At 32.8% G+C, this 24,183-nt stretch overlaps 1 protein-coding gene across 3 annotated transcripts in view; it reads right to left on the bottom strand.

The window, feature by feature from the left end:
- Window positions 1-5,992: 5,992 nt before the first annotated feature.
- Window positions 5,993-24,183, bottom strand: part of jar (Myosin heavy chain 95F jaguar) — a 109,374-nt gene continuing 91,183 nt past the window's right edge. Inside the window, exons 16-26 of one of the 3 annotated variants that reach the window (XM_085952824.1) lie at window positions 21,214-21,326; window positions 20,085-20,192; window positions 18,703-18,840; window positions 17,973-18,065; window positions 17,130-17,177; window positions 14,468-14,588; window positions 13,477-13,594; window positions 12,402-12,614; window positions 11,643-11,790; window positions 8,929-9,027; window positions 5,993-8,554 (exon numbers count right to left, since the gene is read on the bottom strand). In XM_085952824.1, the coding sequence (XP_085808950.1) occupies window positions 8,970-9,027; window positions 11,643-11,790; window positions 12,402-12,614; window positions 13,477-13,594; window positions 14,468-14,588; window positions 17,130-17,177; window positions 17,973-18,065; window positions 18,703-18,840; window positions 20,085-20,192; window positions 21,214-21,326 (1,158 nt within the window). In that variant the 3' untranslated portion in view covers window positions 5,993-8,554; window positions 8,929-8,969. Of the gene's footprint in view, window positions 8,555-8,928; window positions 9,028-9,525; window positions 11,249-11,382; window positions 11,791-12,401; window positions 12,615-13,476; window positions 13,595-14,467; window positions 14,589-17,129; window positions 17,178-17,972; window positions 18,066-18,702; window positions 18,841-20,084; window positions 20,193-21,213; window positions 21,327-24,183 lie in introns of those variants that run through there. The other 2 variants (XM_085952831.1, XM_085952838.1) reach the window with 2 other exon arrangements.

Raw genomic sequence — 24,183 nt, 5'->3', positions numbered from 1 at the left:
TAGCAGGCGACTTTTTTTACTATTAAAGCTAATTTATGATGTGTGTTTATCTCACTTATCTGGTCAACCCGACACACCAGGCCCCCCACAGCCCGGGCCCCCAGGCTAGAGCCCTGTCAACCCTCCCCATCCATGACCTATACCACTCCGGAATTCAGGTGGACACCGAGAATTTCATTAGGGAACGGGTTTCTAAAAAAACCTGACATTAGTGTTTCGAAATTTTTGTGTTAGAAATTAAAATCTAAGAAATTTTACTAAAAAGGGTGCTGGAGAATTACAAATCATTTTTTGCCGTGTTGTTTGTCTAAGCCCAAGGTATAGTTTATTGGCTTTCGATTTCAATGTGTAAAATCATTCTGATGATTTCATATTTTGGGGGGGGCCAAGGCCCCCTGCCCCCCCCCTGGGTGCGCCACTGAGTGGGTCTATTCTATACTTATCGACTGCTTAAGTGATAAAGTGATAGATATTATCAAACTTAGGGTAGGTTTGTATAAAAGTATTAGTACTTATTGTAACAATTACAACCAACGTATTGTAATTGTTGCAATAAGTGCTATATTTTAACAGCAGCAAGAGGGGTGCTCACACTGCTGTACATTTGGCGGTGCATCTGGAGAATGGTCCGTTTGCACGAACGTTGCTCTACTCCAGAGGTCGGCATCGTGCCCAGAATTCACACCTATTTATAAAATGAGAGGTGAAAGAGAGTATTTTAAATAAAATATCCTATATGGTATGCCACAATTATACACGTCGGTCCTTTTCTAACGCATGTTACAGTATCGCATAAGTCAATGAAGGAATAAGACAGAGATATGTATCGATGAAGAAATTTGCAAAGTCGAATGTCAACACATGACGCATAACAGATAAGACGGGGTAAGAACAAAAAGTAATCAAACCACAAAATGTATTTGTGTCTATCAATATAATATATGAAACTCCAAAATTCTTAAAGTAAAAAATTTTATGTCAACAGCACTGGACCCGAGAGTATAGGTGTGGAAAACGTAACTTTTTCTGTCAAATAACCGAAATTATCTCAATTAAAACATATTCGCAAGTATTTGATGTTCAATATACGTACTTGTTGTAGGTACCATAAAACTTATGTAGTTGCACTAAAAGCCGGCTGACACGAACATATTCAACTCGAAATTTGACGTAAATGAAAAATATTTGTCAAAATACTTAATTGCTTATAATTAAGATTTAATATATAATTTTATTAAAATTGTAATTGTAAGCCAACATTTGGCAGAGAGGTGTGGAAGAAGTTTCCCAAGCTGGTCCAACTGGTAAGAAATAACTTCACTTCGATTCGATATCTATTCATCATACAATCAACTCAAAATATATTTTCAAGTGAATTAAATATGTATAGCGAAAAATTAAACAGTATATTATACTTGATACTCCTATATTAAAATTTATTACGACCGGTTTTATAATAATCGCTGTGCTTGATCGCACTTTGGTATATAGAGATTGTACACAATCTATTTTTTGAATCAAAATCTTTGTCCACCTTGTCTTTTAAGGTGATGCAAAATCAACTACCAAAACTGTCAGACGTACACACGGCAATAGACCATATTGTACTGCCGTCTTTATGTAAAGGTTCACAGATCCCTGTATAGTGAACAACCTTCTACAATACTGAGACACTTTGCATTCACCTCAGGAACATCATTGTATGTTTTCTTTAACAAATAATGCACAAGAATTAAGAATGTAGTAATCTTTTTATTGAAAGCACAACATTGCGGGTCGGTTCATTTCCCACCCAGTATAAGTATTTTGTAAAAATCGTATGTTTCTAAATTATATATAAAATTAATAATATATAAAACAGTAGTTGACTTGTTTACGAAATTTTCAATCTAGAAAAGAACATAGGTAAGTTACAATGCCGCTAATACTTTTCGTTTTTATACTGTGTACTCTTGACTTTAGTTAGGTACTAATAAAAATAATGTACGGCAACTAAAAAAGCTGTAGCGGTAGTTCATTGAACATTAAATTTGATGAAACAACTTTACGAGCTCAAATAATAGTTACGCTAATCTAGAAATTGCCCACAGAATTTTCAGTAAACAAAATCATTCCGTTTGCTGGAGTGTTTCAAGTGTTTAGTGGAGAGGGAAACACTGAAGTTGACAGTTAAGTATTAGATGATTAGTGAGCTATCGAAATACAAACTTCTTTTAGATTCAATTAAATTTGTCATTATTCACATTTATAGCATCACGTTAATATGATTGTAATTATTCCGTGTGATTCCTTTATATTGTTTTATTTCTGAGGAACATAATATTAATTATAATAGATAGGTATACTAAAATAATTATTACAAGTATACGAAATACCGTAAATAAATATCATAAAATAGTTACCAAACAAATATGTATTTATTAGTTAGTACATTTTTTTTGTATATCATTGCCATGCATATTCATTTTTTATGAGTAAGACATAAAATTTAAGGTAGGTTAAGAACAATAGTGGTATTGTGTATTGAAATAGGCCAATTAGGGTAACCCCCCAGTGCAAAAATATATTGTTTGTGAGCAGTTCTGTTAAAAGTTAATTTGGCATGGAGATTTTTGAAGCGTTGAAGTGGGGCATGGCACAAATAAGGTTGGGAAATACTGCACTAATGACGTACAATCTTTGCATGCCTACCTGGCTCGCAACAAATCATTTGACTGTCTGTGCTTGAATTTAAGTAAAATAAGTAGCCAAAAATGTAAGGCAGGTCCGAATTCGTGAATATAAAGAGTCTTGGAAAAAATCGTATTTCTACATTGAACGCGAAAACAATATAATATGTTTAAAATGTACATTAACAGTTCTTTTAGGCTTTGAGGGAGTGCGTCCTAATAAACCATTACACAAAAAGGCACCCAGAATACGATCAAATTTTACGCATAGGCACAACAAACATTCCAGTACAATTTGAAACTTTAGGTTAGGTTTAGGCCGTTTAGGACAATAAAATGAACTTTGTATACCTCATCATGTTAATTTGTGAAAAATTGTATTGGCCTTAGTTAAGTGCATCTTTAAGAAGTAATGGCAGTGAATGAAATAGGTGTGGGGTTAGAGTGGTTAGACTCTTGTTAGATTGTTCGAAAAATCGGGATCGCAAATTATGTAAGTAAGATATTATTGTGTCATATTGTTTAATTTCGTGTGGTCACCAGAGTGACTATTATTTCCTGTATAGATTGCTCTGTTTGAAGACGGAGCGTTAAAAATACTCTCTTCTATACTCTAGAAGTCAAAAACTTGGGCATGATGCCGACCCTTGCTCTACTCTGAGATGCCACGTTATTACACTTGGAACGCTTCATCAAAGAAATTTCAACGTCGGAAGCAAGGCGATGCGGTTTCTGATCATCCGGATGTGCATTCAACTGATGCTCTTGGTCGCATTTACACAGTTCATCCGAAGAATGACGAATGCTTCTACTTGCGGTTGTTGCTGGTTAATGTTCGTGGGCCGACATCATTTGAATCACTTCGAACTGTCAATGGTGTAGTGTGTCCAACATTTCGTGCTGCATGTCAACAGCTCAATTTGCTTGAAAACGATACTCATTGGAACCTGACAATCGCTGAAGCAATTGTCATCTCCAAGTCAGATACGCACATTATTTGCTATCATTATTTCGACATGCTTCCCATCGAATCCACCTGAACTGTGGAACAAGTACAAGGATGACATGTCAGAAGACATTTTTGGTGGAATTTGTGTCAGTACAGGGAATCCCAATCTCGAGGTGAATGAGGAGATACATAACCAGGCTTTGGTTTTGATCGAAGACATGTGTTACCTCATGTGCGGCAGTTTGTTAGTCAAGTTAGGAATGCCAACGCCACATCGTGGAATGAATGACGCTTTCAATCGAGAATTGGAACGTGAACGTGAATATGATCGAGATGCCCCCAAATGAACCCCCAACAGAAGGAAGTGTACGATACGCAAATGAAGGCAATTGATGATGGAAATGGTGGCTTATTTTTCCTTGATGTGCTCGGTGGAACTGGGAAGACATTCCTCATGTCATTGATTTTGGCCACTGTTCGTGCGAGATCCGAAATTGCTGTAGCAGTTGCTTCTTCTGGGACAGCGGCCACGTTGCTAGAAGGATGCCGAACGGCCCATTTAGCGTTGAAATTGCCGTTAAACCTTCAAACGACTGAAAAACCGACATGCAATATTGCGAAACACCCAGCAATGGCCAAAGTTTTTGTAGCAAGTAATATCATCACCTGGGATGAATGCACAATGGCTCATAAACGCCCATTGGAAGCACTCAATCGAACTACGAAAGATCTGCGCAATTACTCAAAATATTTTGGAGGTGCAATGATTCTACTATCTGGCGATTTCCGCCAAACACTACCAGTCATTCCAAGATCGACCGCTGCCGATGAAATAAACGCTTACCTCAAATCATAGATTCTGTGGCGCTATGTGCAGAAACTTCAGCTGACGACAAACATGCGAGTTGCATTGCTAAACGATCCATCTGCCGAAGATTTCTCTAAGCAATTGCTGACTATCGGTAACGGCCATGTTCCTGTCGACGAATCGAATGGATTGATTTCGTTTCTGCTGAATTTTTGCAATTTCGTCTCAGCGAAGGACAACCTCATCAACAAAGTGTTCCCGAACATCACTGCTAACCACAAAAATCACAATTGGTTGAGTGAACGAGCAATTCTTGCGGCAAAGAATAGAGATGTGGATCACTTAAACTTCACAATTCAAAATCAAATCGTTGGTCCACTGCATTTCTTCAAATCTATCGACTGTGTAACAAACGGAGACGAAGCAACCAACTATGCAACTGAATTTTTAAACTCATTGGATCTGCCTGGCTTGCCACCGCATAATTTACAACTGAAGGTTGGCTCGGTAGTCATAATGCTTCGAAATCTGAACCAGCCAAAACTATGTAATCTATTTCATTTTGATTTGATTTTTGCACATTTATTGAACTTAATTCATTTTGAGTATTCATTTTAACCTAATAAAAAACTGAATTTAATTCAGCTATTAAGTTAACACAAGATTATTGATTCTGAGGTGGTACAAAATTCGCCGGGTCAGCTAGTTCTAGAAATAAAAGACAAATCTCATGTTGTATAGCAATTTTTATTTTTAATATATTTCTCGAAAAAAATACAACTTAACATCTGAACCTCTGTAATATAAATAAATATATTTGCTTTATAAACACTCTTCACTTCTGTGAAATGCAAAAAATACTGACATCAATTTATTATTAATTCATCACAAATAACTCATCAAGGATATTGCTAAAAACTGTTGCAATATTCTGGTGGACCTCATGTCTCGTATTATGTAATATAAACGGAATGACTGTCTTAAAACAGCCTTTTATAATCATAAATGCTTTTGAATGGAATTTTTAGACTTATTCCACATTAAACTAAAATAATATAATTCGAATTAAATGGTTGTATGTACCGCAATGTAAATAGCTACCAATACTCTAATTATTAGATAGGTATAAGTACCTATCTAATAAAATACTATACAGGATTTAAATATAACATTTTCATTAGATAATAGTTTTGAAGCTAAATTATTCATGTCAGGTTTACAATACCGATGATTAAAAATATTAACCTGCCCATAAAGTTGTGATTTGAGGTGCATGTCGCATACTATCGTGTGACGTCACAGTAAGCTGCCGCTACGGGAAACTGTATGTAATGTCATTTTTCTTGGTATTAAAAATGTTATCAGACTGATGCTCCCATCCCGTAGCACATTTGGAACCTTTAAACGAACATTGTCAGTAGGCAAAATCTGCCGAACAACGATGAGGTTACCTCACGTTGTACCGCACTGCATCTACACCTGCGTGACTCAATAAACATTTTTTTATCATTTTCTACATGCCTTTACATTTTTGATTCATGTCAACATTGCGTATTTTTTGTTTTTAGCTATATTCTATAAGAATGTTGTGTCTATTATCAATGGTCTGCAGGTTGGGTTCTGTTCAAAATATTATCTATGAATATAATATCGCAAGTAATTTTAACGTACGCACACGTAGAAACTGTTAAAATGAATTGAAATTAGCATGAATAATGAATAATAATTCAAAATACATTCAAATAATTCAAACATTAGAGTTGGTACTTTCCATCATTGAATTTACAGAAGTGGTGATCGTTTAAAGTATTCTGCAAAATGACGAAACCATCTCCAAATTTATCGCCATGTCAGTACGCGACATGCATCTCAATCAATATAATTACAACTTTTTTGTTATAAAACACTTCTTTATAACAAATAAATACTTCAAGTGATACTATTCTATATCTCCTGTCGTTTCATGTACAATCTGACATCATCAGACTTTTATATTGTAGTATTAAAGTGATCTATGCACAAGCAAAGGAAAAATCATAATTTTCGTTTCATGACAAAGAATTTCAATGGGTTAGTGCAAAAATGTTGTATGTTGAATTTGAAAGATTCGAATCGATGAAAATCAATGGCGAATTGGACACTAGTATTTTAATGTGGCAATAATATCTTTTCAAATATCGGATTTTAATGTACAATATTTTTAAAACATAAAGATAACATGCAGACGGGCGTTTTATTATAAAAACTGGACATAGACTTCCACAAAATGGAGCAATGGCAAAGACTCAAATTTTAAAGTTTATCTCGACTAAAAATAATTCAAACATACAAATTTTCTAAGCATAATATCTAATTGTCACAATTAATTGATTTATGATTCAATCCGAAAGCAATAAAATTACAACGTGAGAGGTCACCAACACCTTTAAATACTATGAAATTATTGGATCTGTAATTGTAACTAATATTTCTATGACCAGTTTCTATCCTCTGTCTTTCCATCATATGATCAAACACATTTCCACGCATTATTTGGCATTACATACACTGCAAATATCTGTCAAGTGTACATATATTGTTATTTTATCATTTAATCATTTACCTCTTCTCAACGAAGTCTTTGCCACTGATGTGAATGTGTGGATCCATAACCTGAATCCAAATAATGGATCGATAACGGACAATATGTCATTTTACCCTAGCCTCGGGATTCATTACCCAAAATCACAAAGCATGCGCTCTAGCCCTTTGCTTTACTGTGGATACACCATGTTGACGATCTATCTTGTAAACCTTGTAAATTCAATTTTTTTTTCAAACGACAGAAATTACTGTTTAATTTTCGTTTTAAATAGGTTTCGAAATTTGAATAATTAAAAATAATGACAATGATTCAGGTTTATATAAATATATATATAGGATAAAACATGTTATAGATACGAGAATACACAGTATAGGTAATTATTTGACAATACTAGCAAATATTTATATACATACCTACAGACCTACAAACTTATCTGTAGAATGGCCAAAAATGGAACTATGAACTACCATAGGACGCCATTTTGAAAATGTCATTCGAATGTCAGATTTTGTCCGGTTACGTGTCTTGATTGGGTAGTTTTCGACAGTAACTCCCCTATCCCATACTTCAGATAAGTTTGTTGGTCTGTACCTATATTAAATACAAAGATGTTTGTTTGTTCTTTTCAATTTAGAATTTTTGTTTTTGCATAATATTGGTGTTCTTCTGTTTGACTTTCACTGCTGTCAGAATTATTTTTATTTTGACATTTAATGCATGCCCAGAGGTAAAACAATGACTATTATTGTTTTGTTAAGATAAATATATATCAATTAAGGAAATGACCCCAAGCAAACCAAGGTACTTCAACTAGTATTCAATAAAAAATCTCAATTAGGACCAGAATGGGATTTACAAGTTTTACAAGATAGACTTGGCATAGAAGTAATAAATATTTTAAAAATACACAAATTCAATGAATTGGTAAGCGATATTTTTATAATCATTACAAAAGTATTAAAATTATTATTTTACAAGACAATAATGCATTTCAAAGATGTAGTATAAATTATATTCTATACAATAGGATTGCTTTCGGCATCTTACAGTACGTTTAAGTATTATAATGCTATTATGCATACATATATAAGTATTTTTAGTTAGTACTGATAGGTTTTACCTATACGGTCAACTTTTTCAATAACTATAATGCTAGAGGCAAATTTAATACCACAATGGGAAGTAAATACCGTAAAATCACAACATAAAAATCATGTAAGTATGTAATAAATACTAAAGTGTAATAATTGATTCTTCATGTTTTCAAAACTTTTATCTTATTTCTATTATTAATATAATTATTATTAAATGGATAAGGCCACAGAATTAATAATTGACTGTTATGAAATGGAATGTGACAATTAATTTGGTTTCATAGGAATCATTTTTTGATAAAGATTTTTTTTATACTATAAAAGTGAATTAATGTTTCACTTGCAAAGTAAAGTTGATCACAAACAAGCAAAATCTAAAGACACTTGATTTTTGGTTATTCTTGCTCGATTAGCAAGCCAATTTTGTTTCTATACTCGGGCCATTGTTATCTGAAACAAAACAGAAATACATTAAAATAATGCAATGTACTAAAGCAAGGATTACTATCAGAATTTTCAACGCTAGGATTATAGAATTAGTATTTTTTGTTATAATTAAACAAAAATAAATGAATTTTATACCAAATAAAATGTAGGAAGGTAATTCTACAATTTGAGATGCGGCAGTTTTTAAAACTAATATCTCGCAATACACCAACAATATTCACATCGCGACACTAGCGCCTCAAGTTATAGTTGTCAGTATCTAGTAGCGCTCTCTTTAATTAAGATTGGATTGGATAATATGAAATTTTATAATAGAGGTGCTGAGGATTAAATAAGTACAAATGATAAAATGAGTTTTCACATCACCACAAACCTACCTATTTAAACATTTTATTCTCAACATTTGGAGTACATCCCACTATTTCTGTACCAACCGTATATTATTTAAATGTTTTGGCTTGACTTGGCTTCCTTCGCTAAAAAAAAAATAATAGACATAAAAATATAATCATTTGAGGACGGAAACTCATTCACAAAAACGGATATGAAGAATTTACAATCGTATATTTAACTTTGAAGATGATTTACTCAATTTGTCATCGGTGCAAGTATGTGTATGTGTTACTACAATCCTCAGCGCCTGCACCTTGATTATGCTTAATATTTTTAATGCCGCAATCCCGTGAAAATTAGGAGATGAATAGTATTTTTCTGACATTAAAAAATGTTTTTATTTATAAACCAATGACATTCTTTAAATAGCCCCTTTTTAGTTAGCAAAAACACATATAAAAAGTAATAATGAAATACAGGGATTCTGACATTTTTAATAATGGAATAATCACTTTATCTACTGCTCCCGCCAACGTGGCGTTGTATAGTAACCAAGTGTTACATGCTGTAAATGCACACTGGCATGTATAGACACATGCAACTTTGCCATACAAAACAAATTGGATATGCTTTCCTTTGCTTTAAAGATATATCAACAGATGGTTGAACATAACACTCAAAATATGAATTCACGATAAAATAAATGTTTCGCAGTTTTATCACAAATGTCAGTCATTTTAGAAATATGTTTTATTTAGTTTTATTACACTTATTTTTCACTCATCCATGCATATTTATATTCGACACTGGATTCTGTTTAAATGACCCCTGCCAGATGTATGAAGTACAGTCGAACTTGGTTATTACGAGAACGATGGGAGCGACTGAATTTGCTCGTTATAAGCATTACTCGTTATATCACGTTATATAACATTTTAGGTACTATTAGGTACTTAGACACTTAACTACTGTCATAGACGTAATCCGATCCCGGCGGCATCCTGCCCGGTCGGTTTTTATTGCTTAGGGTCAAAAATGTTTTTAAACGATCGACACATTAACAGTTTTAAGAAAATTTTTGATGATATTTTTGCTCAGTATACCCGATATGTAGCTTGTTATAGAAGTGAATAAATGTATGGAGAAAATCATAAACTAAAATGTCAACGAATGTTTCCTCATTTACATCTGAGATCTTGCTATTTCCGTGATCATAATAACCGAGTTCGACTATATATTTTTTACAATACAGTCGTAAATGACATTCCAAAAGGGCTGGGAGTGAAGTGGGTCGTAAATAATATTGAAACTGTCATTCCTTCATGTGTTTTAAAAAATTGATATTTTTGTTTTATTGTATTACACCAGTGGTTCCCAAAGTTGACTGGGCCCCGACCCATCAAACAAAAATTTCCACCAGCTCTTAGCTGTCTTAGAGAAAAGAGGGTATAAATATTGGTAATGCTCAGATTCCCTAGTGGCGAGTCGTGGAACTACTTAATGCTGTCTTATTTGTTCTAATTGAAATAAAAAAAATATTTTTTATAAGTGTTACCAATATGAATAAAAGACTGTTGAAATAAGAAACACAACTTAAATAAAAAAAATATTACTTAAATACCTACACCTGCAAGGTTTTTCTACAAAGTTATTTCAATGGGAAGGATGTATTTGTTTCTTATTTTTCTTCATTACAGTTTTAGTATCAACTTCAACTTTAGTTACTTTTAATCGCAGTGAGTTTGATATATCCAATTTATTTCGATATTTAGTTTTAATGTTAACCATAGCCGAAAATCCGACCTCACATAGATATGAGGTAGTAAAGAGGAGGAAGATTTTCATAGCTTCATCGAACAGGCAAGGATAATTGTCAGCAACTGAGAGCCAGAATTTCGTTAACTGTTTACGATTGAAACTATTTTTCAGTGACGTATCTTCTGATAAATCAATGAGTTCTTCACTTGCTTTTGTTGACATACTAGTTAGTAAGTCGTCTTGAAATGGGTTACAAATCCAACGCAACGAATCAAGCCATCTGTAGTGCATTGGCAATTCAAACTATTATTATTTTATCACACTATTTTCCGTAACTTAGGTTTATTTCAATTTTTAAGAATTATAAATAGCTGAATGAAATATCAAATTTATCACTTTCTATTTTTTTAATTTCATGTATACAGTGGCGAGGGCCCACTCAATATTCGCTCGCGACCCACTGGTGAAACCATGTATTACACTATTACAGGAATACAGAACTGTTTGGTTTATAAGTGCCAAGAGACATTTAAAATTTGATTGAAACATTGTCGGTTAGGCACTTTGAGTTATTTTCACAGTAGACAACGTGTTATTTGTGGGGTACTACTCAATTTTGACTGGAAATCTTTATGTGGAAAGCATAATATATCCTGATCCAGATTGATCATTTATCAGAGAGGGGGAGAACATCGAGTATGTCGATAGTTTTAGACAGTGGGGGGGGGGGTACATATCACTGAGGATGGCACTTCGCAAAGGATAGGAATGGCCAATGCAGCTTTCGACCAAATGCAAAATGTCTGGGACAAAAAACAAGAAGATTCAGAACAACTGAATTGGTGCAGTAAGTATGGCCACTATACCATCCACAGAATCTATAAGGCAGGAGGCTGGCAGCAAAAGACTGGTGAGTGAAAAGAATTCTGGGGGACGCCACATAGTGTCCGTATTCTCCACCCATAGAGCGGACACGGACAATAATGATATTGTAACTTACTTGCGGCGATCTGAAGGGCTCTTGTATTGTGACCCGCCATGGTTTTGCCACTCCACCATGAATTCCCGTTCCAGAATTTCCGCCCCACGTTTTCTCGTAAGACCGGTTTCCTCTAAGCTCAGTTCGCACATTTGCATGTCGTCAACACCTATAATTTAACATTTAAATATCTATAAGACTTCTTCATACCACTAAATTTGTTTTCAATTTTATTTCAGCTTATCGTGGTTTTTACAAAATAACAAAATTATTGTTCAAATAACATTTTGATTTACTACTATATTGCATCGATTAATAAGACACCTCCACATTTTTAAATACTAGGTACATAATAATAAAATTTAAATAAATCATCATAAAAACTTAGGGGTTCAAAGTCACGACCTATGGCTTTAAACACAGACACTCTACCGCTTGTCCACCGTAGACGACGAGTCAGCAATTAATTTGTCTAAATATATGTCAAAAAACTCAATTAGAATAATAGAAAAGAATATAAAATAACTGTTTTTCAATTTATACAATGCCACTTATGTGACACATACAACATTACAACTTGGAAGAGAAATAATTGGTCTGGAAATTTCTATGCAGATGGAAAAAAGCTACTAATGATTAAATTAGCTGCAAGTCATTATTTAATTGTAGCAAGCTTCACACTTTTGTGAAATCCCTATGGTAGGTATCTAATATACTTTTTATAATCAACGATTCTTCGTGTCAGTATAGTTTCTAATACAAAATATATCATTACAATACCTGCACACAGCAAGACAGGTGGCTTATCAGGATGCAGTTCCATCTGGCGGGCGACATACTGTCCGTCGAAGTGCGCATACCACCAGCCCCTCTTCTCAGTGGCACTGTTTACCACCTCCCCCTCGACGGTGGGTCTCACAAACGGGATTCGGAAGTAACGATGCTGGGCTCCCAGAATCTCCGTTTTTTGCTGCATCCTTGGTCCTTTGACAGCTGATAAAAAAATAACAAATACATAATATCAGTTTTCAACTAGACAAATTCTAATAATTGCATTCTAGTTTTAATTAAATTATTTTTTTTTATTCAAGACAAAATTTATGGATATTTTTTTTTGTTATTCGATCATTAGACAACACCACTGGTTTTCATTAATTTTAAATGAGTGAATTACAATCAACATAATCTATAGATTCTTTTATATAGGGGTCACTCACTACTCACTCTGTGTCTAGTTTAATATATTTATTTTGTTACCATCATATAGTTATGTATTAATAAAAAATATTATATATATATATATATACATATTATATTCTTTTCAACACTACAACATACCTAGAGACCGAACAACAGTATTGTATGGCATGTAGAAAATGATAAAAAACATTCGTTGAGTCATGTGGGTGTTGGATGCAGTACGGTACGCGTGAGGTGAGCTCATTGTTGTTCTGGTGATTTCGGCAGATTTCGCTAACTGACAATGTCCGTTTAAAGGTTCAAAATGTGCTACAGGATGGGAGCATCAGTCTGATAACATTTTAAACACCTAAACGACATTAGATTTTTTTAGACTTTTTCTCGTAGCGGCTGCTCACTATGACATCACGTGACAGTGTTGATTCGACTTGTGCTTTTTCTCATTTACGCATACATACATAATAATATAATAATATGCAATCAGGTTAATTTGGTTTTTTAAATCATTTTTCAATTTTTAAGACATATTATCTCCTTTTTTCCTTTACAGAGACTTACTTGTTAGTAAAATATCCACTATCAATGCAGACTTTTTCATTTTCTTGTTGACTTTCAAAAATCAGTGAGTGAGTGAACAATACAATACTCAACTAACCTGCATCCATGATGGATTTTGGGGCACGTTCCGACTCCGCCATTGTGGTTCTCTTTTGATTCTTTGCCTTCCACGCGTGGTATACTTTGAGTCGGCGATGGAACTCATGACGGCATGCCTTTAACCAAAGGAAATAAAAATTAATCACTGTCCTAACCAGGCCTCGTCAAATAAAAACAATCGTATAGCGTGGCATACGAGAATCTGATTACTTTTCCCCTCACTCTCTCGACATCGCACACACTGACCAACGTTATCAAGCAGGAGGCAGAGAAGGGGTCTACAAATTTAGCTTGCTTAACCTCTGAATGGTTGCACTGAATATATTTAACCCTCGTTTATTACGACTCTAGCGTGTGGATTCGTTGTATTACGATTGACTTTAAATATTTTTATGTCCCGCACTTATTTTGTGCCACATGCCAGGAATCGTCATGAGTGGAATAACGTGCATATGATCAGATTATTTGACAGTTATCAATAAATTTCACATAAAAGGTGCACACAGGCCAAGCAGGGTAGACTATGTAGATTTTCAATGCAATATTTTCAGTTTATTGGAAAGTTATATTACTTTTATTTTATTTGTGTAAGACATTCTGTTATGAAGTGTTTTCATATTTTAAATTATTATGATTTGCAAGCCCCCATGAAATTTTGCTTATCGCATCTATGTCCAAAACGTATCCCTCGCAATCAACAAGAGTTATATATACAGTAACAACGTTTTGTAAAACATGTTTTTTTTTTTTTTATAACTGACCACAGAATGTTGACCAAGGTAATAAAATAATGGAACTTTCGGATACCTGCCATTTTAAAAGGGTTCGTGTTCTGTTTAGGTGTTCTTAATTAAGCGGTTCTCAGGGATCAACATACTTCAACCATAACTGCAACTTCTTCATTTGATAAGAAAGAGATGAAGCTATCTACCCTAAAGCTTCCCCCCTTATAATCGATAATTAAAGAGTGCAATAAACATTGATTTTACCTCCAAAAGTTCGATATCGCATGAAGTATTGATTGTGTCTCTCAATTCTGAATATTTCCACTTCGACAGGTCGTACTTTTGTTTTTCTTGCATTGCCTGCTGCATTCGCACCTTCTCTGATCTGCAACACAACATGACTTGTTGAAATCAATAACCACTTAATTAAAGAATCTGTAAAATTAGTAAACCAGCATTAATATGTATATAAAAAAATAACTAGCATGCATTAAGGCAAGAAGAGTGCATGCATGCAAGCAGAATACACCAGGAATAAGTAATTGCATGCTACAGTACCAAGTTTAATAATAGAGATATACTAAAGAATTGATTGTACAGAACTATGCATTTATAAACAAAGCAACATTATCACAAAACTAAGTTAATTGACTTTAAAAGTCTTAGTGAGTAAGCTTACAGAAGGCAGCATGGCGAGGTGAGGAATTTGCATGCATTTTACGAGGAATTGCTCAGAGCACGCAAAAAGCAGACACTCCTGCACTGCCAGTGTTAGTAACTAGAAAAGTTAATTGTTTGCCTTCCGTTATCTCGGAAAGTAGATCGATGGCGTATATTTATTTTACATTTCTAAATTACCAGATAGAGGTTACCACCGACCACGACGAATTAATTCACGATCTATAAAACGAATATCAAAAAAGATAAAACAGGTGACCTAAGCAATATTGCTGCTTAAATTACATCATTAAAAATTGAGTGACCTGTGCGCCCCTTTATCTTCTGCAATCCTGGATCATATTTCATTTAAGTGGCAACGCTGCTCAAAAAATTAATACCTCCTATGGGCATTCTGCTTTGTGTTTGAATATGACGTATGCAATCGTCCTAATGATACTTAGATACCATTTCCATCGTCTCGACACATATTGTGTTGTGTAAGTAAATATTCTCTCTATGCTGTATGCACTTTTGCAGAAGCACACGAGCTTTTAAGGGACCACAAATGGGAATTGACAACTCAACCGTGTCAAAAACCAGAATAAAATCTGTACAATAAACAACAATTGGTGTACTTTTATTTATTTTGTATCTTTGAGTTGGCACCTGTGTTTCGAACTTCGGTGTAACTTGTGGTGCAATCGTGCAATCTTGCACTTGTGCAATGTACTATTGCCAACGATAAATTTAATGACAGTGAGAAGTGTTATCTAATTAACTTGTTTGGTAGAACCACCGTTAAAAGTGTTATGTCGGAATAGACTTGATGGAATATTGATAACATTTTTATTCGGATTTATAATGATTTCAGAATTAAGGGTTATGATGGATTTTTTTGTTTAATTTGAAGTTTTTACTACCTGCATCATTCATAAGTTTCATATATATTGCTAAATATAAATGCATAATATAGTTGATCAATAAATACAGATAAATTGCGCAAACTAAATAACTATTAGTAGCTACGGAATTCACAAATACTTCAAAATAATAACATAGAGCATTATTGAAATTATATGCATTCAATTATTACCTAGTCAAACAATTAACTATGAAATGCAAACACATATTTATTATAATATAAACTGGGTTATTCACTTGGTCTTCACCACATATAATTTAGAGTTATTTTTTACCCATTTACCCAAAAACTTCTAAATTAAGAACCAAACATAAAAAATGTAAGGTAGGTTAGGTAGTGTGTAATTACAGTGTTAAGGTGCCAATGAATAATGCATTGATTCAAATAAATTGAAACTATGAAATATGCAAGAGATACTTACCTTGTACTTGTTATACCATTTTTGAAACAAATTCTACGAATCAAAGCATTATCTGGAGTTGGACTTAATCCACATTTCCACTTGTTGATTTTTGTTGATCAAAAATATCTGTTGAATGACAGTTGAAACTAAATTGATAAGTGTTCACCACATTTCAATAAAAGTTAAAACTTGTAAGTTGAATTGATTGAAGTTAAAATCCTTCCTACAATTTAAACTGATAAGTGGAAATATTGCTATTCAATTTTTTGTCTGATTATTATGTTGATTAAACATTCAACAGATTTTTATAATTGGTTCTACAATCCGGCATGGATTTTGGCCGCCTCACGAAAAGGTTTCATTACTTTTTTATGAGAAATGGATGTTAACCACTTGCTCAACCTATTAGGTCCATGCTCTGGATTTAAACACACATTTGAAAAACAATATGTGAATTTTGCCAGACCCGAAATTTGAACCCGAAACCCTCGACTTACTAAGCGGATACATTACCACTCGGCCATCGCGGGAACATTCAACAGATAGTTGATCAATAAAAATCGATATATGCGACGCGAACGCGAATTAGAGAACAGTAAAATTTCATTAATTCAAAGACAGATAATTCGGAATTAGCTGTAATTCAAATTTTTCACACTATAAAATTGTTTTGAAACTGCTAACCAAGTGAATAATTTCAATAAATCCATCAAAAATTTAATGAAACAAGCCATTATCATTTCAGATTTTTGACATACATCCTGTATTTCGAAATTATAGTTTTTCAATTTTGAATTATCATTGTTTTACAATGTCAAAATTTTATTATATTGTTAGTTTATTTAGAAATAAATTGTTAGTGCTATATCAGGCGTAAAACGGTGTTAGTGCTACAAATCATGCATTGTTTGTTATTAGCAGGGGTGGAGTAGCTTGTATACCTGTTCAATTTAATATCGCCACTTATTGATCCATCCAGAGAAGGACAACTGTCGGGGGAACACAATGGCCAATATTATTCTTTTGAAATCAAGGAGAGTAAAAATATATATAATGTATTATTAGCAAGGGCAGTGATTATAAAGAGGTGGATAAATTATTTATGTGAATTGGATATAAGTCAAGTATATATATATACAAAAATGTATATTACAAACATGTAGGAGTTTCCTAAGTATTGTTTTCTCTTAAATTTATTTTTAAACTATTATATCATGAGTTATATTTTATCTTCTCTAATGACAAAATACAATATAGAAGCTAAAATTAAATCAAATCTTATTAATACGTAGCTAACAATGTGCTTTGATGTAAGCATAAGACGTAATTTATGCTAAATATGTATAATGATCAATTAATTTATAGTCATACATATATTTTAAATATTTACAAAAGATACACTAAAAAATGTATTGAAGAATAACATGTCGAAATTATAAAACTCAATATAATATCTAGCAAGAAATATAAAAATCTATATATATTATTTTTAAATCGTTGTTACTAACCTAATTTAGTTTATTCTGCAGAAAATCTTTAATGGCCAAATGCATGGTCATACGAAAGTGTTTAAAACCTTATGCTGCTGAAATTGGCAGAGAATAAAACAAGCCATGTATTTTTAATTAAAAGTCTTAGTTAGGCTCTAACTCCACGGCGACATCTCTGCATTAAATCAAAGAGATATTTCAGTAAAAGTAAATTTGTAATAATAATATTCCATGAATTAATCATTTTCGTTTTACGTTGAAATTTAAAATTAGATTTAACAAAATATACCATACCTTCTCAATTGAGGGGGTGATCCTTCAACGTGACCATTTGTTTCACTTGCCAGCCTTACGGCCATCTCATGATCACGTCTCTCTTGTTCTAACCTAAATATAAATATTAAATACAACAAACAATTAATGGCTATAGTCTATCCTTCTTAAGAAGTCAATTAGCTAAGTCGGACATGCTGTCCCTGCCTTTTGACATAATATGAAACATCAATAAATCAGTCAAATGTGCAGTTTAACTACGAATTTAATAACTTTAATTTTTTCTGAATTGACACAAGAACACAACAAATAAAAAATAAATGCGTTATAATTAAATTACCACCGACGTCATACTGACCAATGTTGATATTAGTTACAATACTAAATTCTTATTGGCCATTTTACGAATGAAATGTCATAGTGGGGCAGCATATTTATTCCAGCTAACTGCCGTCTTAAATCGGATCGAGTATAATTATGAATAATACATAGGTTTATATACAATTTCTTCTGTCCAGATACCTACATTAATATTACACAGAAACCTAATAAAAAAAACAATTGTAAATTCACGTTTACTAATTTTTAATTTAAAGGGAATTAATTATATACAGCTAGCATTGATAAGATATAAATCCTTACTTTGTAGCAGTGACTAGCAACCTAGCGTTTTAAAGCAACCATATTTTTTTTAATATAGAAAGTTGCGTGAGGATATACTTTATTTTGTATGATGCTAATATGTGTTTACCTTTCTCTATTAAGTTTGTCATCCTGAGCCGCTTTGTTGAGCTGTATTTGCAGTTCCTGCGCAGCCACTCTGTCTCTTTCTTCCTGAAGAATACGTTCAGCTTCGGCTGCCTTGCGACGAGCTTCCATCTCCATTTTCCTAACAGACGACAATCACAGCATTAATACAACTTATTATAATTTCCATAATTCTCCATACCAATAGGCTGATACCCTTTAACCCGAAATCCATGACTTTATAAGCCTTCAACTCTGGCATTCTGATTTTTTCCGTTTTACAGTAGGGAGCAATGTTGCCAACCGTACTATAATTAAGAGAGTGTAAAGTATAAAAGAGGTGAAAAGTCTTTGAAATGAAATCTATGAAGAAGTACCTAAATAAAAAGGGGTCTCGGAACTATTTAAATTCTCCGTTATTTTATTTGATGAGAAGCAAAAAACCTATATATTTTCAACATACTACAATGCATACTATAATTTTTGCCGAAATACTATAATTTCTTCGACCACATACCATAATAAATTTGATGACAAAAAGATGGCAACATTGGTAGGAAGCAATGTTCCCTGTAAGGTGTGCGCACACCTACCAAAATGTGTTCGCACATATGTTTTCATCCCCGCACAGTCCTCACACAAAAATATTGTAAAGGAAAGTTTCTTCCGCCAGATTTTAGTTTTGCTCAAATGCACGAAACCATCACATGCACAATTCTTCGACTCATTTCTCGGAAAGCGAAGGTCAAGTGCGACTAACGCGAGCACGCAAGTGAAATTTTACGTTGAGCGGGATCGCTATATCCGTCCCGTTCTACGTGCCAAAGTAGGCGAAAAGAAGATACGTACTTTAGTGTTTAACTCATTTAATACTGATACTGCGACTGGCGCGTTTGCGTTACCTGGCCATTAGATATTATTAACATGATATTTGATCCTTTCAACGTGGACGGCACACCTGTTGTACATTAATTAATTGGCCATTCGATATAATTAGCATGTTATTTAAATGCGGTAATTAAATGCTCCGCGGTCAAGAAGTTAAGTGTGGTAATTAAAAATTAATTAACATGTCAGCAGTGATTGTGTGAATTTTATCAACCAAATTTTTTTTTTCTTTATTTTCTGTTCAAATTTATTTTTATGTAAATTTACTGCACCGGGTGATGGGTGACACCAACCCTAGTTACGCCACTGCTCAGATGCGTCGATGATGATCTGCACACACAATAGAAACATTAGAGGGAACGTCATGGTATCATACAAGGACTCGGAGCAATTATATACTAGACTATAAATAACTACAGCCTCTCATCACATATAAGTGAAAATTGGTAATGCCTCAGAAGTCTAATCATAGTACAAGCGAGAAATTACACTACTTACAATCTTCTAGTTTCTTCTTCTTCACGTAATCTTTGTTCTTCTTTGCGTTTTGCTTCTTCTCTTGCTTTCATTTCCTCTTCTATTTTACGGAGACGCTCTTGTTCCTCTCTAAAAACATGAAACAAAAGATTAAATTTATGGTACCTCTTTTTCCCATCATCCTTATTAACTAATTTGTGTTTTGTTACGTTACGTTGTTAAGAAATAGTTTATTAAATTATTAGCAAGTACGAGTACATTATAATTAAAATTTGGAGTGATCCGGGGTCGGCTAGTAATTGGGGGGACTTAATTGATACCTTGTTTTAAAACACAAAACACACATTTATGGATTTCATGTTAAAACTTTTAGTTAATTTCGTCGCAATTACATAGGATGCCCGTAGCTTAATTGGTAAAGCAAATTGGCACGAATCCAGTGAATACAGGTTCAAGTTCCATTGGGTGTCATATTTTATGAGGTGTTTTCAAATATGTATAATATGTAGTAGGTAATTATTAATAAAGCAAGAATGTTATTAGTAAAAAATGAAAGTTTTATGCTTTATTCTGGCAACATCTATTTGCACATTTAATAATTTATGGAATTAACTGTTTAAATAAATCGAAAATTGAATTTAAATGCTTACAGTAAAGCGTCAATTACATTGATTTACTTTACGAGCTGTTTGTTGGTGAATTTAATAGCGGGCGATTTGGCTACTGCGATTGTAGTGATGACACACAAAACTTTCCATTCGCTGAGAAGCCACAAGCCAGCGACTATTTTGACAGAACGTAGTTAGTTTTTTTACCGGGAGGTTGCTACTGCGCTCTATTGCGCAGACGCAGTAGGCCCACACGTAGCGTGTAAAGTTGACCGGCTTTCAACTTTTCTCGGTAGATTGTTTACGATCTGCTTGTTAGCTTGTTCAATGATGACACTGGGCAACTTTACAGGCAGATTGTAAATTCGCCAACAAGCAGCTCGTAAAGTAGCTCAATGTAATTGACGCATTATTGACAAGTTTTTGAAATGTAATACACAAATGAATCCGGAATACAAATTTACTACTCTTTAACTGCTTCATTATTTAGGATATGTTTACAGGAGAAGATTTTCTTTAACATAGCATAGCATAAGAATTACCTATTCTTTTCTTCAATCATGGCAGCTTGCAGAGCTGACATTTGCGCTTCTACTTGTTTCACAAGCTGGTCATACAATTTTTCAACAGCAACACTGTCAATCTTTGGATCTTTCTAAAAAAAAAAACAAAAGAAGACCTATTAATTGAAGCCATTTGCATTCTTCAAAAATAAGACCCATTAATTTGTAGGATAGGAAACTTACTTTACAGATATATCCACAAACTGCTTTTAAAATTGATATCTTTGTGAGAAAAACTAATCATAATAAGCGAATATTTAACATGAGTAATATTTTTCTTTACTGATAAAGAAATCATTTACTTAATTACAAGAATTTATTAAGCACTAAATGTAATTAGTGGTAGAAGAAATAATATTTACTTGTGTGTCTATTTAAATTAGGTGGACTGCAAAGGAAACACATAATTATTCAAGCCTACTTGACGCCTCCAAAACCTGAAGAAACTCGCCGATGAAGTCATAAAAAATATTCAAAATTATATGGGTGAATGAGGCTATTAGCAACAAGCTTATGGCACACCAAAAAATTAAACTATATTTTTGGCAAAATGTGAATGACAGTCTGATGCAAAGTCCAGCAGCGCTCTTATTTTTCAAGTGGTTCAACATTTGGTTTCCAAAAATGGAAATTTGAATATACCTAGTTAAGATCGTATTTATAATAAGTATACTTATTAACTCTTTTACTCCCAGCTGATTTAGCCTAGCATATGCGAAAACTCCCAAGCGTTTTTTGACAACAAATCGTCGATTTAGTTTTTTTTAAATAACTAATTCTACACATGTTTTAAAAATTTGAAACTTTTTTTGTGTGTTCTCAATGGTGTATAAAGCAATAATAAGTAATAATATTGATAGTTTACATCAATAAAACAAAAGAAAAAAATAATGTATCAATATTTATTTAGAAATGAACGGATAAAACTATGTTTGAACAACAAAACAAGTGTGACAACATTTTTTTATTTATAATTGATATATCAAATTTTATAATATAATCTATCCTTATGTAGTAACAGAAAAAAAAATAAACATATTATTATTTCTCTATGAAATAGAATTTTTATAAAGTAATCAAAAAAAATCGTATAGTGTCAAGGTATTCAAGAATATTATTCAATTCACGAAATCGCAAGAGAATTCGATACAGTATCGACGACTAACTGATATGGAATGAAGTAATTTCAAAAAATAAGTCTCAAAGCACTAAATCATTTATAATATTATTTATATTCATGTATTTTTTCACCATCTTACCAAAAATACAGTGGCATCCATTGTTAGTTCAAAAATTACAAATTTCATTTTGTAATGTGATATATGAATCATAAAACAACTAAAAGAAATATCAGAATTTAAAATGTGTCATAAAAATAATGTTTTATTATTTTTATGACCCTCTTTGGTCTCAAGTTCGACAGCAGAGCAATTATGACTTGTGAGTTATTAGTAGACACCGGACATCTGAAGTCCTTTTTTTTTGGGACGGACTCGAATATTACAACATTTTTTAATTAAAAAATGCGTTAATAATTTATGGAACCTATGTTTTTCAGAAAAATAAGTTGTACGATGTAGTAGGTACAATGAAATATGAAATAAATGATATTGATAATATGTGCAAGAGACTTTATCGATACTTAATTATATAGAAACGCTGCTATTAGTAGATATACTATACTATTTAGAGAAATTAATGAAGCGCTTACGTATAGAGTGGAAGAATTAGTTGTTAATAGTAATATCTATAATATTTAATAATATTCCACTTTTTATATACCTATTATTGAAATCAAAGTTTAAAATTTCTACTAAACTACTTTTATTTTCACTATCAAATAACAAATCACACTTGCTCCCATAATGAGAAGGACCTGACAGCTAGTGTATTATTAAAATCGTACCAAATCTGAATGATTTCGTATATTATGTTGATACTACGAAAATATATAATATGAAAACATATTATTATATTATATGGATTTATGGATAGGTAAAATGGGGAATATCGGACCTACGTGGTTAATGAAACCCTTTAGAAAAAGTTTCGTACGAAAGATACTTCAAATCGTACTTTTGTGTTTCAAGCAAGTGGTTGGACATATTGAGATATTCAATTTTAATATATAGGTAGGTACTGATGTTGTAATGTTTTTTTTGACATTTTTATAGGCCATTTTCAAACACTTTATATTCATCATGCAAAATATGTAAGTACATGCGTTTTCTGTTAATTGCTACTCCCTAATACTATAAATTATATATCATAGTATTATTTCAATGAAATATATAAACCCGATATAATTATTTATTTCGGAAGTTATCAAAATGATACAATCATAATTAGTCGACATTGATACATTGTGTATATATAGTACCTAATACCATTGATAATAAATTATTTTATCAAGAAAATATTAGATATAAATAGGTATAACACAGTTGCAGTGCCTACCATTTGCCTTAACAAGTTGACCTTGGTTCTAATAGTTCATTGCTTTATCCAATCTGGGAGTTCACACATGAAACTATAATTTGATGTTATAGTAATATGGTAGAAAAAACAAAAAAAACTTAACCTGCGCGTTTGTTAACTGATCTACGTATTTTCTTAAAATCCGAGATCACTTCAGTTTTGACGATTATGGATTATAGCTTAAAATTGTTTATTTGTTTTTATTTAGTGAGTAGGTATATTTCGTGATATTTCACATTAGCTGGTTCCATTGTTTACGGGAAATGACGTTTTAACGGGCTTACCTATTGAATGTATTAATAGTATGTAATATATTCATTACGGGTTTTCACAAACACTTCAGATAATCAAAATTTGTTTTTTACTTGATCCTTTACTAATAGGTAAGAAGGTTTTAACAATCTTTTATTATGTCAATGTGCATTTACGATCGGTGATGCGCATAGTGCACGAAGAAGCCAGAAGGCATAA

This window comes from Rhyacophila brunnea, unplaced genomic scaffold (genome assembly GCF_057557595.1).
Source record: "Rhyacophila brunnea isolate RB1 unplaced genomic scaffold, BYU_Rbru_1.0 scaffold_10, whole genome shotgun sequence".
Taxonomy (NCBI): Eukaryota; Metazoa; Arthropoda; class Insecta; order Trichoptera; family Rhyacophilidae; genus Rhyacophila; species Rhyacophila brunnea.
The sequence above is the reverse complement of the archived record's forward strand: the minus strand, read 5'-3'. Positions and strand labels throughout refer to the sequence as shown.